Genomic DNA, 16,885 nt, shown 5'->3' on the forward strand with positions numbered 1-16,885 from the left:
GGATGAGATGGTTGGATGGCATCACTAACTCTATGCACATGAGTTTGAGGAAGCTCCAGGAATTGGTGATGGACAGGGAAGTCTGGTGTGCTGCAGTCCGTAGGTTGCATGACTGAAGACATGCAGAGTCAAACATGACTGAGACTGAACTGAATTTGGTCCATATCTTAGTTGATGTTCATTTCATTCCTTCCACTAACAACTATTTTTTGAGTGTTTATTTACTCTAAGTCAACTGCTGTGCTGTTGGCTGGGGATGGGGGAGGTAGAGGTGAGACAGGTATGAGCTTGAATCTCACCCAGTTTGTACCCTAAGGGTGAGACAGATAATAAATATGCAAAGAAACCCAATACTTGCAGATGGTGATGGGTGTTGCCAAGGAAAGAAATGGGGTGTGTGATAGAGCACACCTGGATAGGGTGCTGCTAAGTCACTTCAGTCGTGTCCAACTCTGTGCAACCCGTAGACGGCAGCCCACCAGGCTCCCCCGTTCCTGGGATTCTCCAGGCAAGAACTCTGGAGTGGGTTGCCATTTCCTTCTCCAATGCATGAAAGTGAAAAGTGAAAGTGAAGTCCCTCAGTCATGTCTGACTCTTAGCGACCCCATGGACTGCAGCCTACCAGGCTCCCCCATCCATGGGATTTTCCAGGCAAGAGTACTGGAGTGAGGTGCCATTGCCTTCTCTGATACTGGCCTGCTTTTTTGAGGAGGGAGGTCAGGGAAAACCTCTCAAAAGAATTGAGATGGCCCAAGGAAAACAGGACTAGGGGGAGACAAAAGAGGTGCCTAGCTGCCCTGATTTAAGGAGGCACTTACTTGCAGGCCTGTGCCAAGTGCAGGGTTGCATTTGGACAGTCTCAAGAGTGAGTACGTCCTTAAATTCAGCACCAGAGGCACTCCACTCTTTACCTTAGTCCCAGCTCTAATGGGAGCAAAGTTACGAAAGGCATTCCAGGCAGAGGCAACATCAAGTACAAAAACAAATAAGCAAAAAAAAAAAACAACCAACTCTGGGACTGGAGAGGCTCAGTGTGTTTCAGGAACAGAAATGGTCTCTGTGTTCAGAGTGGAATTAAAAAAGTGCTAATGGAACCAGAGAAGCTGAACCACCAAAAGAAGTGAGAAAAAATTTAAAGTTTTGAGCATTGATCATATTTGATGTATATGTATTTTTAAGTATCCATGTAGTCATCACGGGAAAACTGAGCTTTTAAATCTTTCTTTCCCAGTGGTTTAGAATTTTTATAACCAACGTATATTGGGAGGTAAGGGTGGAGGGTGGAGTCCCAAATAGCGTTTTCAGTTCTTAGGTGCTCAAAAATGGTGTTTCTCAGTCGTGTGTGTGTGTATTAGAATCCTCTGGGGAAGTCTAAAAAATATTAATGCCTGAGTCTACATTTTGAGATTCTGATTTTTTAAACTAGGGTACAGCCTAGGTGAGAGGATTTTACTATGATGAAGAAATTTAGAACCATTATTAGGATCCTGTTCACGGGTATGAGCAGCCCTGGGATATTTACAATGCAGGATAAGCCAGTTTTTACAGGCTGTTAGTAATGATGAGTCTAGATTTTATCTAGAGAATGGGAAGCCATTGATGTGTTTTAACCAGGATGGTCACATGATCTGATCTTTATTTGAAGAAAATAACTTTGCAGTGTCGCATATCTTCTTAGGATAGAGTCCTAGGAGAGGAATCTCCTAGGAGGAAAGGGAATTCATTTTAAGTCTTTGGATACACACTCTTAAATTGCTTTCCAGGAAGTTGCTGCTAAATGACACTCACTCACCTTCTGCGTCCTTACACCTCCTCTGTATCAACACTGTTTTTGAGGGTTAATCATTTCTATGTAAACAATAGGGGAAAAAATGATAAATAAAAAGCAATTGTTTGAGCAATTGGGCACAACCCCTGCCAGCTACTTTTTTTTTTTCTCATTCTTCACTGGTCATATATTATCCAAATAGCCATGTGCTTCAGTGAAGTGGAGGATCTGATTTTTAGCTAACATTTTTTGATTGCTTACCAAGTGGCAGGCACTGTGAAAAGCACTTTACATGCATGATTGCTATTAGCCCTCTCAACATCCTGAAGAGGTCAGTGCTAATATTATCATCTATATTTTACAGATGAGAACCTGGGGCACGCAGCCTCCCCTCCTCCCCCGCCCCCCCCCCCCCAACCCCCTACCTTCAGCCCAAGCTTTTACAGAGTTGGAATTTGATCCCAGAGCCCTTCCTTGAATTACTCTGCTGGTGTTCTGTAATTTGAAAAGGTTAGAGGACTCCCGAAATTTTTCTCAGGGTTCTAAGGTACTGATTAGTCTTTTGGAAATCCTTTTGGAATTTGAACAACTGACATAATTTGGTCACTGAACCGCTGTTGCAATCAACTGTTGAAGGAAATCAACATGATTAATTGGCTACATCAGCCATTTGCTCAGGGGTCTGAGAGCCCCAGAGAGGAGGAGGGCAGGAACTCACCTGGAGCACAAAAAGAAAACAATCTGAGGAAAACACGTACAAGGAAGCCTCAAAATTTAGAATTAAGAAAAGGCTTTTGGGCGAGGGGGCTTTTTTAGTCAGATTGTGAGACAGGCTTGCAGGATGTTGGAGAGAGGGAAGACTGAGCAAACATAGCAATTTTGCTGCTGCTGCTACTGCTGCTGCTAAGTCGCTTCAGAGTCGTGTCGGACTCTGTGCGACCCCATAGACGGCAGCCCACCAGGCTCCCCCGTTCCTGGTATTCTCCAGGCAAGAACACTGGAGTGGGTTGCTATTTCCTTCTCCAATGCATGAAAGTGAAAAGTGAAAGGGAAGTCGCTCAGTTGTGTCCGACTCTTAGCGACCCCATGGACTGCAGCCTACCAGGCTCCTCCATCCCTGGGATTTTCCAGGCAAGAGTACTGGAGTGGGGTGCCATTGCCTTCTCCGATAGCAATTTTAGCTATTTCTTCTTCTTCTTCCTTTTTTTTTTTTAGCTATTTCTAATAATATTGAATAGATTATCTCTCTGACCCTACTTCCAGAATTTCTTGGACAGGGGTTGAGTAGGGCCCCCTTTTACAACAGTGGGATCCTTCCTCAAGTAAGTATGGGGGAACCCAGGGCAAATTTCCAGATGTATTTCTTTTCACACAGGTATTTTATTAAAAAAAACCAAAACAACAAACTTTTTTTTTTACGCATGTGGGTGACCATACTTAGATCTGACCTAGTGGGAATTTCTGGGTTGAGTCAAACAGCCCCAGTTCAGAGGAGTTTCTTTTTTCCTCTGGGTGGAGTGGGGGCGGGGGTGAGAAAGTGCATTTGAAAATCTAACTTTCCATCCTCTACAACTGGCAGGATCATACCTTTATGAGGGGTTGGTGGGCATAAGGAAGGATCGGAAAGAGGATGAGTAACATCTCATAATCTTGACTTTGTTTGGTAGCCATTTTTAATCACACAAGCAATATATAGACTTTCCTCTTGCAACATAGAATAGGTTAAGACCCTCTGTGCAGAGAGGGGTAAGATCCATTTGAATAACCTCCCCAAATGTAACTCCTGTTACCTGTCTGATGTGCACCTTGCTGAAATTTTATTGTACATGGCATTCGCATTACGTATCAAATGATTTACTGAAGGCTTTCGGAGGACTGTCGCGATGGGGGAGAGAGTGCTTAGGCTGTCCACCACCCCCACCACTCTCCAGTCTCTTTTTGGCGGGGAAAGTGGGCAAGTGTTAACGTGAGAAGATAGAGAATATTTCACGTTTCAGGGGATGGGGTTGGTGCTCGTCAGTAATTAGCTTTTCCTACTTTTTTTTTTTGCAATGAGAAGAAATGGTCAGGGTGTCATGACTCTATGTGCACATTTCAGGTAGAGGCAGGGTAGGTGGAGATCAACTCGTTTTAAAAAAATTTCCACTTTTTACCGTAGAAGGTGAGGAACGTGGACACACGTGCCTTGAGGAAGGCACGTGTGTGTGTGCGTGTGCGTGCACGCGCGCCCCCTAGCTCCTCCCACCCCCTCAAGGGCACCGCAGGTTCTTGACTGGTGGCCGGTTTACACCTGACTGCCTGGCCCTCAGGGGGGTCAGGTGCTTTCCCCGGCGTAAGTGGGAGGGTGTGCGTGTGGGGGTGGTGGCGGAGATCCCCTCTCCCGTGATCCCCCGCGGCGGGGCTGGACTTCGGCGCGGTCCGCGGAGAGCTGCAACTAGCGCAGGAAGCCGGAGGACAGTCGGCTCGCCCCGCCGGCCCCGCCGGCCCCGCCCCAGGCCCCGCCCTTCTGATCTGACCCCGCCCCTCTGCCCTGGCCCGGCGGGCGCCGGCACCGCCCCTCTCTCCCAGCATGCCGTGCGGCAGCGGCGGCGCGGCGGGCGGAGCCGGGAGGCGGGGAAGCAGTGGCTGGGTGAACGTGGGGCGCCGTCGCCACCGCCTCCTCTTCGCTGTCCTCCTCCTCCTCCTGGGCCCGGGCGTCGCGGGCCGCAGACGGCCCTGGAAGAGAAGTCGCCTCCCCTTCCTCCGCCTCCCTCGCGCCGCGGCACTCCCGCCTCCTCGTCCTGCGCTGCGGGCTCAGGCGGAACCCGGAACGGCCGTCCGCCTCCCCCGCCCTCCGCCGCCTCCTCCTCCTGCTGGTGCTCGGCTTCCTCCTCAGCCCCGGGCCGGAGCGGAGTGTCGGCGGCGGCCGGTTCGGGCGGCGACTCGCGCTTCTTCGGGCGGCGGCGCTTGGCCATGTCGTGTCGGGGAAGGTAATGAGCCGCAGAGCCCCGGGGTCTCGGCTGAGCAGCGGCGGCGGCGGCACCAAGTACCCGCGGAGCTGGAATGACTGGCAACCCAGGTAGGTGAGCCGGAGCCCAGCCCGCCGCCGCGACCCCGGGCCCCGCCTCGGGCGGGCCGAGGCCTAGGACCGCCGGGGTGGGAGGCGCGGCCTAGGCTCTCCACACCCCCCCCGCCCCCCCACTGAAAACCGGGCGCGGCTTCCTGGGTCCCCTCCCGCCCCGGCCGGGGGAGGAAGGCCGCTGGGAGGCGAGGCCTAAATGCCTCCCCTTTCCCTGCGCTTGAGTTCGGGGGCAGGAGTCGAGAACCCGGTGCTCTGGGAGAAGGCACTGGCCTAGGAATTGGGTTCAGGAGGGTGAAGGAAGGGGGACCAGGTTGTGGGGGTGGGTTGACTTACCACCTTCCCCTCAAGATGGGCGTTGAGTTTGAGGGATCTTGAGAGCATTGGACCCTGTTTATCCATTAACTTCCCTGATCCCTCACCCTCTCAGCCCCCACGTGAAAGATTTTTCCTTAACAGCGATCTCTATTGTGACCCCCCCACGTGTTAATCTTAAAAAAAAAAACAAAAACAGAAACAAAAAAAACACCCACCACTCCCGAGTCTTTACTCTGACAGCAGGGTTAGTTGTGGGGCGTGAGACGAGATTGTGACTGTGTTAATGGGGACCGACCGACCCTGGTGCTGAAGAGTGAAGTGCAGGGGCAGTTACTTGGGCGGAGAGCAGTTCCTACCTGGACACTTGAGCGGACACTCGTTTAGAGGAGTAGAGAATTTGTTTTGATTTTAGAAAGGTTTGGGGCCTAGTTGGAAGTGGGTATTTGGAAAACCGACTGTTTTTTTGTTTTTTTTCCCTGTTTCTTTTTGGCCTCCCCACGCTGGTTGCAGGATCTCAGCTGCCCTACTAGGCATCGAACCTGGGCCTGGGTAGTGAAAGCCGGGAATCCTCACCACTAGGCCACCAGGGAACTCCTTAAGGAACATTGACTTTAAAAAAAATTAATTTTCAAGTCTTTCTGATTAATCATGGGGCAGTTGTACCTTATTTAGGACTGATTTATTCTTACCTCTCTTACCGAATAAGTGCCTGTAATAGACTTTTGGAACTTTGCCCAGTGCCTAGAAGAACTCCCTAAACGTATGTAATATTTTAGGGTTAGTTGATTCATTGTGCTCTCATACTTTGACGCACACATGTATTATGATTACCTAGGAACTCGGCAGATAAATGTTAGACACACGCGTTGTTGGGATGACTTTTGCTTCTTAATGGTATGTGTAATTCCAGCAGTGTTTGGAAATTAGTGAGATGTTAGAATGTAACACTTAAGACTTGATAGAAAAATAAAAATAATCTTTTGGCTAATGAGTGGTACACATCTTATTCTGTTTAATATGCCTTTCCAAATACAGTGTCTGTTGAGAACAGGTGACTTTAAAAGTTAATACTTGAGCCTAGAATTGAGATGTTAAGTAGTTTAAGTTTGGAAAGCATAGTTTTACTCTTCCTTTGCCACTTAGGGTTTGTGCATGCTTCACATAAAATCAGTTAACTAGTTTGGTATTTAAAAAAAAAATCTGTAATTGACATTCTTAGTTGTTTTATATGCTTGTTGTAATGTGTAAATTTAATTTTTTTTTCACCTATTGACTACATGATAAATGAGTATGATTTGACATTTGAGAGGTCTTTGACAGATCTTCCATTATTTTTCAGTACTGTGGTCAGCATATGTAAAAGAATGTACATGGTATCCCTTTAGAGAGGACTAAAGTGCCCTTCACAAATAGTCCTAGAGTTTCTGGAAAAGAATAAATTGTAGATTGTGGCTCTGAATAAATGCAGTAGCATAGTTGCAGCTATGGGTTGAGATCACCTGGCTTCATTCGACTGATACGAAGCAGAGTGGCTTATATAGTTATGAAATATATACATGAGTTATTAATTTTATTCCTATTTTCTTCTTTTAAATACTTTATTTCTTGGCTGTATGTCAGGTAGGCTGTGTATTCTTTGAAGCTGTGCTCTGTTACAAAGTCTCAGAACTTACTTCCTAGGTTACAGTTGATTCTTCTTTAGTCCCCACTCTTTTGCGACCCCAGGGACTGTGTCCATGCCAGGCTATTCTGTCTGTTGGATTTCCCAGGCAAGAATACTAGGGTGGGTTGCCATTTCCTTCTCCAAGGGATCTTCCTGACCCAGGGAACAAACCCCTGTCTCCTGTTTTGGTGGGTGGATTTTTTTTTTTTTTTTTACCACTGAGACACCTTGACAGCCCATGAGTTGATTAGGATGTTGGAAATACTTTTTCAGAGGAGAGAACAGAAAAGTACTGACAATATACCTTAGCAAAACTTGATTTCTTTGCATGGTTGCCTAGTTGTTTTGTTAAATAGCCAATAAAAAAAACTCAGGTGTTTGCCAAGTCATAAATTTTCATGAGTTAAATTTGAGGTTGCTGTTATTCTGTTCCCTCTTCACTTTAGAAAGGTGACAGACTCCAGTTAACTGAGAGAATGGAGGTCAATTTTCCCCCTTGTTTAAATGGGGGTTCATTTCTCTCAGCACCTTCAAATGCAAGCAGATTCCTTATGGTTCATCAGAATCATTTTGGTTTTAAAAAATGATTTGCCTTTCTGTGCCAGTCCTCTTATTATTTTGGTTCTCTTTCCCTTAATTTAGACTTTTTAAAAAGCAGGATTTTAAAAAGGTGACTTTTGGTTGGTTTCTTTTCAGTGTTTGTCAGTCTGGAAATTGTTCAGTTAGTGATGGCCACACATGATACTTCATACATGTTGACAGGAAGTGTTCCAGGTGGCTGAGTAGACTTGTGTCATGTGGCAACAGAGCAAGCCCACCTTTGCTAAAAGCATATATCTTAGCAGAAAGCATTTTTATAGCTGTGTCTTATAGGGTTCATTTACTGTACTGTTCTTTAACAGTTAAGAATGATTAGGCAAATGGGTGGTCTTATTGCCACTGACCAGTCTCTCCTTTTCTTGACTTTATTTTGGAAAGTAATCTTCTAAGTACACCAGTCAAGATAGAGATCAGAATGATTTGTTTAAAAATTAAGTGTATATAGGACTTTTCTTGCGGTTCAGTGGTTAAGACTCTGGGCTTCCACTGCAGGGAGCATGGGTTCCATCTCTGGTCAGGGAACTAAGATCCTGCATATCTTGCGGTACAGCCAAGAAAAAAAAATTCAATGTATAATTACATTGTTCATTTTAATACTCCAGATGAAAAGATTAATTTGACATTGGAGTGAAATACAGAGTAGTTCAACAAACAAGAGGAAGCGTTCAGGTTAACCCAAAACACATAATTTTACTTCCACACTCAGGAGTCTTAAGACTTTATTTAACAGATATATATTGGTCTCTTACTGTGCTCAAACTTAAGATCTTTCTACAGTTCTAAAAAGATGAAGCTGTATATTAAAAACAGCTTCCACTTTTGGTAAAATGTAGACAGATTGAAGTTCTCACAGTACAAATACCTTCATTCTCTATTGTCACAGACCAGAAGATAGGGAAGAGGCCTGTGAAAATGGAAAAGCCAGAAACTAGTATGTCTGGCATTGTGAGAAGCTGGATTTTTGAAACTAGAGTTGTCTGTTTCAGCCTTTTATGAACCTGTACTGTCGGATATCCATAGATGCATGATAGACTGAAGTACATTTTACAACTATAAATAGAGCTTTAGTTGGACAGAATTTAAAGATTGCCAGTTCAGTACCACATTTTTTTCAAGGACATTAAGGAGCTTCAGAGATTATGTATGGGTGTTTAATTTAGGGGAAAAGTTTATTTTTTAATTATAGAATAAAATAATATTCCTTATGAAATAATTGTGTCTTTAAACTGAACCCTTCTCCCTCTTCTTTTTTGGTCCTTTTTTAAGATTGGAGTATAATTGAAGGGTTTTTTTTAAATATTAAGAGACAGAGACTGAAATATTCTAATTCAATGAAAATATTCTGCTTCAGAAAATAGAGATGCTGTAGGGATTTTTATAACTAATAGAGCCACTGTCGTTAAGGAGGTTGTTGGTTGGTATGGGAGATAAGAAAGGGCTTTGTAAAAGGTAGAGCATTATATGGATATTAATTGTGATACAATTCTTGATATAATTCTTTTTACATGTGATTTACAGTTTAAAACCTGGAGAGTCAGAGGAGGGAAAGCTATACATACAGTTGAGTGGGGGATGGCGGGGCCATGAAATTCATCTGTTCTATTTTGACAGTAAATTTGGAGGGGATCTCAAAAATAGAAGGAGGTAGATAATGGCAAAATACAGGCTGTCTTTGGTAGGAAAAAAAAAAAAAAAGATTCCCATATTGGTTAGAAGGATGGGGTATTTTTGAAATGTGATACAAATAAGAAGTGAAGCTTAAGAGCTGGAGTGGGGCTGTATTGTGGCTCTTGAATCATATTGGAAATGTGTTTGGAAAGACTTTAGGGAGCCATTGAAGTTTTACCAGCATGGAAGTGGCATAATTGAGGATTGTTGGGGGGGAGGGGGTGTGTGTATGTAAGTGTAACCCCAGTAGGAGGCAGTTGAACACTAGACAGAGACTGTTAAGGACCTGAATACTGTTTATAATTCATGGTTTAAATTCAGACAAAGGTATTCAGCTCAATATATGGAAATTTCAAAAGCAAAAGCCCCTCATTTGTTATTTGGTGTTGATTGAGGGTGATCACTAGAGTGATCCTTAAACCTGCTCACAATTCAGTTCAGGTTAGGGCAGTTACATTATATGGAATGATCATATACATAAAATGGAGTGTTGTTGATGTTTTTTGTCAACATTGAGTTCTCACAACTTTTAGGCTTTCCCACCTTCATTGCTTGGTACTCACTTATTTGCATTTCTTTGCCAATCCTAATAATGAAACCTAAAATAAATCCCTGAGACAGTTTTCAGTGGACCTCTCTTTATGGATTCACACAAGCTGTCATTTGTTTGGTGTCTTTTCATATTGTTTTTTTGGTTACCTGTCTTTGGTTGTCTTAAAGTTTTCTTAAAATCCATTTTATGTTGGGGACTACAAAGTAAAACATATTCTCTCTTGTATAGAGGTCTAACAGTGAAGATTGCAGACATTTTGTGATTTAACTCCTGTATGAAATACTCCAGCTTGTTAATTTTTTTAATGTCGAGTATAACCTCTTAAATTTTTATGGAGATATTTGTGTTTTTCTTGGTTTTTAAAAAATTGAGGTATGATTGACGTACAGCATATTAGTTTCAGGTGTGTGTACGTTTAAAAAATATATTTATTTATTTGGCTGCCTTGGGTCTTAGTTGTGGCATGCAGGATCTTCCTTGCATCATGTGTAATCTTTCATCGTGGCATGTGGATTGTCTACTTGTAGCTCATGGGCTCAGTATTTGCAGGGTATGGGGTCTCTAGTTGTGGCGTGTTGGCTTGGTTACTCTGTGGCACCTGGGGTCTTAGTCACCTGTATTGTAAGGCAGAGTCTTAACCACTGGACCATGTATGTTTTTATTATGGGAAGTCCCATGTATGTTTTTATTATGTTATTTCTGCTCCATCTTGTATTAGTTGATTGTACTTTTCCTCTCTTAGTTGAATTTTTTTTTGAGCTTCTTACTCTTTTGAGAAAAAATCCGTGTGTAGATTCGGTGAATTTCACAAATGCATGCACCTGTGTAACCATGACCCTGATCAAGATACAGATACACAATGACTTTGCAGCTGGATAACTTCCCTTCCCACTGCACCTTGTCCCACCCTCACCACCAGACCAAACCAAAACAGAACCGTGGCAGACTGTACACGTGGATCTTGCCTTAAAGTTATTATAGAAAGGAAATCTTTGAATATTATCTTGTAATTTATTACCAACTTATGGTTTCTTCAGATTTATAACCTTATCATCTTCAATATATTTCTGTTATTCCTCTTTTGCTATAAACAAACTTGGGATCTCTGAAGAGCTTTGTGAAAGTAGTTTCAGATGGATCTACTGTTAACCTTTTCAGGCATTTGAGTCCTGGACACATAGGAGCTCTTCTGAGTTTGTTGGCTAAACTTAATTCCTGTGAGGTACAGGTTCACAGACCTCTCTGTGGCCTCTTGCACCTACTGTTTCTCGTGCTGTCTCTAATGTAAGCATTGTGCGTTCATTAAGATCCTTACCCTGCCTCTGCCCTCTGTACTCCTTCTTTCCAAATCTTGCTACAGATCTACAGTGAAAGCTGACTGTGCTAGGCACTTCAGTCTTTTTTTTTTTTTTTGTTCCCCCAACTAGTTAAATCCCCGAGGGCTGAGTGTGAGTTATTTTCTCTGCTGCTTCTGTGTACTTGCCCCAAAGCACTCCCCAGACTAATTTCTGCCTTATTTAGGGCCTTTGAATATCCTGTTCTTGCGTGTAGCTACCGCATAGATTGCTGTTCTCAGAGTGCCTGACCTGGGTGTTTTCATGCTGTTACAGCCTAATTGCCACCCCCTAAGTGAGAAGCAGCAGCCTTCTCTAATAACTTCTCTAATAATACTCACTGTGTGAGTTTTTTGTGTATCTTCTCCATTATGGTTTTCCCTCTGTATCCCTCCTTCCCTACTAATGCATCAATAAATAGTAAACGCTCTAAATCTGAGTGTTCTTTCTCATCTAAATATGTGAAAATGGAATTCTGCAAGTTTATTTTTGTGTTCAGAGTTTTACTTCAGGGCTTAGAACACTGTTACTGTAGGAGACATTTTGAGGGAAACTGTTCCTTATACAGTGGCGTGGTTAGCCTGAGGCAGCAACTTCATTAAGTTGATTGAACAAGTTCAAAGGGACAGTGTTTTAGTGGGCTCAGGTGGCCAGATCAGACTAGGGCCATGGAGTTCTATCCATCTTGAAGAAATAATTTGCTCACATATTTATTTATTAAAAAAATATGTTTATTCAGTCGGTTGTCCTGGATCTTAGTTGTTGCATGTGGAATCTAGTACCCCAATCGGGTTGAACACGGGGCTTCTGCATTGGGAGTGTATAGCCATAGCCACTGGACCGCCAGGGAAGTCTCTGCTCACGTATTTCAAGTTAGTTTACACACTGACAGTTAGTTTACACAGTGACAGGTTATCCCATATCTGTTTATACATTATTTTAAGTAGTCGAATCACGAAAAAGTTAAGCACTGGATTGAGCCTCTTTTGGCCTTCCATTAGAATGCCTGAGAAAACAAACCTCTTGCCAGTTGTATGCCTACTGATTGGGGAATGACTGAAACCCCAAATTCCAAGATCAACAAGTTTCTTTCATAGTAATCTTCACACCTTTTGAAAAAAGGAGATTGTATCCCTATTAGAAATCATTCCTTTGGAAGTTAATGTTGCTATTCATAGTATGTCTGGAATCTCCTGTTTATTATGTAAAAACCTTTTACAGACTTTCTGTGTTTATTAAAATCTTTTTCAAAAGAGGAGTTTCCAGGAAATTTCCTGGCGGTTCAGCAGTTAGGGCTCAGCTCTTTCACAGTTGGGGCTTGGGTTTGATCACTGGTAGGGGAACTAAGATCCCACAAGCCTGGAGGGCCCCCCCCCCCCCCCCCCAAAAAAGGAGTTAATGACTTTTGGTATGGAGTTTCCTAAATTATGCTGTATCTTTTTTTTTTTTAATTAGGAAAGGCATTATTTTTTTTTCCTTTACCTTTTTTAATCAATAAAGAACCTTGACAGTGCTCTTATAGGTCCACGAGAAAGTTATTGTAGGCTCTGCAGTGGCTGAATTATAGGTATATTTATAAAGATTAAAAAAAATGTTAAGCTTAGTATTTAGTATATATTTATTTTGGGTAGTATCTATATTAATACCTTCCTGCAGATTAGTCAAGAGGCTTCAATAGTAAGCATGTCTTGGTCTATATCGTGATATATTTTAGTTTTTCCTCCATATTTGACAGCAGTGACAACAATTTTATTTTTTTACTGCTGAAGTTCTTTGAATTAAAAAACTTCCCTCTTATTTAAATTTAATTGAAAATTTTTCTTTTTAGTATTTTAATCTGATTTTAAAAGATGTGTGTATATGGTGTGTGTGTGATTGGAATTTTAATTTTCAACTTGTAATATTTAGTTCTTTGGAACAGCTCATGAGTCTTGCTATTTCTGTTTCTTGAAGGTCTTCGTAGTTTATATTCCTGATAACATTAGACCTGGAATCCTTGTCTGAATTATATCACTTTATTTCTAGTCTCTTTGCTTTGATTCTAATGCTGAAAATTCAGACTCATTGCTCTAATGACAGAGTGTATGTTGACTTCTTGGGATTTGTCAGAAATTAAGCAGAAAAATCTATTAATTTGAGGAAAGATGTCAGACTTTTTTCTGTCCTCTGTATAATGGGACTCTCTTCTGATTAGATGACTAAAAAGATTCAAAGATGATTACCAGTATCACACAGTATAGTAAAGATGAATTAATACATATTTAATCGGAAAGAAAACACATCCTGGATTTTCTAAAAAGATTGATTTTCTTGCTGTCCTTCTATTCTTTTGGTAAATGTAAAGAAAAATGAAAATGATTTCCCAAAAGTAAGGTAATGAAACTTGGGATTTAGTGTCTGGTTTATAGAGAAATCTACCTTGAGGCACCGTTTGTATTGTTTTTGTAGGACTTGAGTTAGACTTTTGACTGTTAGAAATGATTAATTGTCCTTATTTGAAATACTGAGATCATTTTAATATATGGTATCTTGTTTTTTGAAAATACTGGAATTAAAGATAAATTTGTGCTTAATAAAGATTGTGTCCTTTTATTTAAAGTGGCCTATCTTGCATAGCTTCTATAATGCTAGTGTTCCCTGTGTTTTTATTGTAATCTTATTGAAGATATAAAACTTATACTACAGTGCTCTTCTCCCCCCTCTTTTAGTCTATTTAAAAATCCACTTGTTGTCTTAGTACAGTTACACTGGAGGAGTTAAAAATAGAACGAGAGTGTTTTAGATTCTTCTCTAAGATATATTTGCTTTTAAGAATGTGTGCATTTTTAGTTTTTTTTCTTTACAAATATTTGTCTTGAGAGGCTGGTGTCATGAAAACAGCAGTGTACTAAGCGTGAGAAGATAGAGGTCTTTTGTACTGACGTTACCATCTGTCCCTCAGGAGGTAATTCTTGCTTTTCCTAAGATAATGGGGTTGTGTGGGTTAAAGATAAAGTTTGGGAAATTACTTACAAAACTATCAAGTGCTGTACAAATGATACTTATGTTGCCACATCTGAATCAAATTAGGAATTTTAAAGAAAGTCCCTCTTTTATCTCTTCCTCAAAGAGTTTTAGAATTGACTACGCACATATACCTAGACTCAAGTTCAAATTTAATTTTTCTCTTCTAAGACTCTAAGTACCACAATGTGTATATATGTGTGTAGTTACTTATAAAAATTTCATAAAGGACATTTATGTCAAGTCTCACAGAGGATATATGACTGGAAGCTCATATAATTGTTAAATTTGTTGTTTTTCTCTATATCTTATAAGTCACACTCTTAGAATTTGATACCAGTTGAAATTGTGGGCCAGCAAAAATAATCTAATCTTGATGACCGCATTTATTGTAGAGAAGGTGCAGTGGAATTAAATACAGATGGGGTGGGTTAGAAGGTAGTTTGTACCTTGCTTAACTTTCATTATACAGTTGGAATTTAAGAACTAATTCTTACAGGAACATCAGTTGAATGCTGCATTGTGTTTCTCCCCTATTCTAGTATGCATGTATCTTTGATTTAAAGGGATTGGGGGATCAGGATGGGGAACACATGTATACCTGTGGCGGATTCATTTTGATATTTGGCAAAACTAATACAGTTATGTAAAGTTTAAAAAAAAAAAAATCTAAAAAAAAAAAGGGATTGGGGGAATCCTGAAAAGGGCCAGTGTAATAGTTTGAAGTATGTAAAAAAAAAAAAAGGACCATATATATCATCTAAACAGATATGAATTAATGAAATTGTATATCATTATATAATGTATATACTGTATTAAGCTATCATGAAATTTTGGTACTGTTTTAAATTATGGCACTATGAATTTCTCAGAATGGGTCAATGCTCTCTCCTAAGGAACTTCATATCTAAAAACTGATTTTTTTCTATCATTGTAAGGTTTTTATTTTATACCACTTAAATCAATCTGATACCTGTGTGTTTAGTGTAAAATGTACTAGAAGAAAAAGATAGGGTTTGTATAGGCTTTTTGAGTTTGTATAGGCCTTTTGAGTTTAAAGTGGCTTAAGTGATGATTTTGAACTATTTCATAGCTTTCTCAAACTTATGGCTACTTTAAATACCTCAGTGTATTTCTGGCTCCTGCTGAGCACAGTGGGAGCAGTGTTTCCTGGCTCTTGATTGCTGCTTACTAGTATGTTTCAGTAACTACCCCAAACTGACTTCATTTAATAAATATTTCTACAGTTGAAAGAATAATGTGGTTTTTGTGAAAAGTATCTTCATTTTCCAGTTATTTGATTTAGGAGTCCATGTTTTTTGAGATATATCTATGAGACCTTATTTGTTTATGTTTAAGTAGAGGAGGATACTTAAACATAAACTTAACATTCCAGCATTCAAAAAACTATGTAGGGAGGATACTTAAACATAAACTTAAAACTCAGCATTCAAAACACTTAAGATTATGGCATCCAGTCCCATCACTTCATGGCAAATAGATGGGGAAACAGTGGAAACAGTGGCAGACTTAATTTTCTTGGGCTCCAGAATCACTGCAGATGGTGATTGCAGCCATGAAATTAAAAGACACTAGCTCTTTGGACGGAGAAGGCAATGGCAACCAACTCCAGTGTTCTTGCCTGGAGCATCCCAGGGATGGGGGAGCCTGGTGGGCTGCCGTCTATGGGGTCGCACAGAGTCGGACATGACTGAAGCGACTTAGCAGCAGCAGTAGCAGCTCCTTGGAAGAAAAGCTAGACAGCTTGGAAGACAAACCTAGATAGCATATTACAAAGCAGAGACTTTACTGGACAAAGGTCCGTCTAGTCAGAGCTGTGGTTTTTCCATTAGTCACGTGTGGGTGTGAGAGTTGGACCATAAAGAGGGCTGAGCGCTGAAGAATTGATGCTTTAAAACTGTGGTGTTGGAGAAGACTCTTGAGAGTCCCCTGGACTGCAAGGAGATCAAACCAATCAATCCTAAAGGAAATCAGTCCTGAATATTCATTGGAAGGACTGATACTGAAGCTCTAATACTTTGGCCACCTGATTGGAAGAGCTGACTCATTGGAAAAGACCCTGATGTTGGAAAGACTGAAGGCAGGAGAAAGGGATGACAGAGGACGAGATGGTTGGATGGCATCACTGACTCAATGGACATGAGTTTGAGTAAGCTCTGGGGGATGGTTGAAGGACGGGGAAGCCTGGCATGCTGCAGTCCATGGGGTCACAAAGAGTCAGACACGACTGAGCGACTGAACAACAAATGAGAGGATGTGGCTGTTTCAGGAACACTCTGAAAAAGAAGTTCCAGTGTTTAGGTAGGAGGGTTTACTATACATATTTTATCACTGATTACAGGTAGTATGTTTCTTCACCAATTTGGTGTTAATAGTGTATTTCCTACCCCAGGATACCTAAGACGATAGGTCCTAGAGGAGTTACTGGAGATGTTGAAAGGAATCAGGGTCCATTTAAAAATCCAGTTGCTGTCTTAGTATAGTTGTGTTGGTAAAGTTAAAAGTAAAACCAAGAAGTTTAGGTTTCTCTTAGGTGTATTTATTTTTTAAGAGGGTTGGAGTGGGGGGTCACGTGTTTAATTTGAGAATGCGCTAAAGATATTTCTGGTAATATCTCTGTTGAAAACCATGTGTGGAATATGAAATTCAGTGTCTTTTCCATGCTTGCCACTATATTTGAGATATGTGATGCATGTTAAGAGGTGCATGTTAGAATATTGCTCTCTTGTTGCCCAAATCCTTGACTATGTCCGGGACTTGTAGGGTATACCATACCATTATGGCAATAGAGCCTAACTCGATAATTGTTTTCTTTAAAAATATCTTTGTCGAATTGCATAATATTTATGTTTTCTTAAAAGCAGAGACATTACTTTGCCAGCAAAAGTCCGTCTAGTCA

General features: G+C 41.3%; 1 protein-coding gene across 2 annotated transcripts in view; it reads left to right on the plus strand.

Moving 5' to 3' along the window:
* Positions 1-4,441: 4,441 nt before the first annotated feature.
* SMG1 (SMG1 nonsense mediated mRNA decay associated PI3K related kinase) overlaps positions 4,442-16,885 on the plus strand; it is a 99,185-nt gene continuing 86,741 nt past the window's right edge. The window contains exon 1 of one of the 2 annotated variants that reach the window (XM_006047005.3): positions 4,442-4,826. In XM_006047005.3, the coding sequence (XP_006047067.1) occupies positions 4,741-4,826 (86 nt within the window). In that variant the 5' untranslated portion in view covers positions 4,442-4,740. The remainder of the gene's footprint in view (positions 4,827-16,885) is intronic. The other variant, XM_044935754.1, reaches the window with a different exon arrangement.

The sequence above is a fragment of the Bubalus bubalis genome, chromosome 24, assembly GCF_019923935.1.
Source record: "Bubalus bubalis isolate 160015118507 breed Murrah chromosome 24, NDDB_SH_1, whole genome shotgun sequence".
Classification (NCBI taxonomy): Eukaryota; Metazoa; Chordata; class Mammalia; order Artiodactyla; family Bovidae; genus Bubalus; species Bubalus bubalis.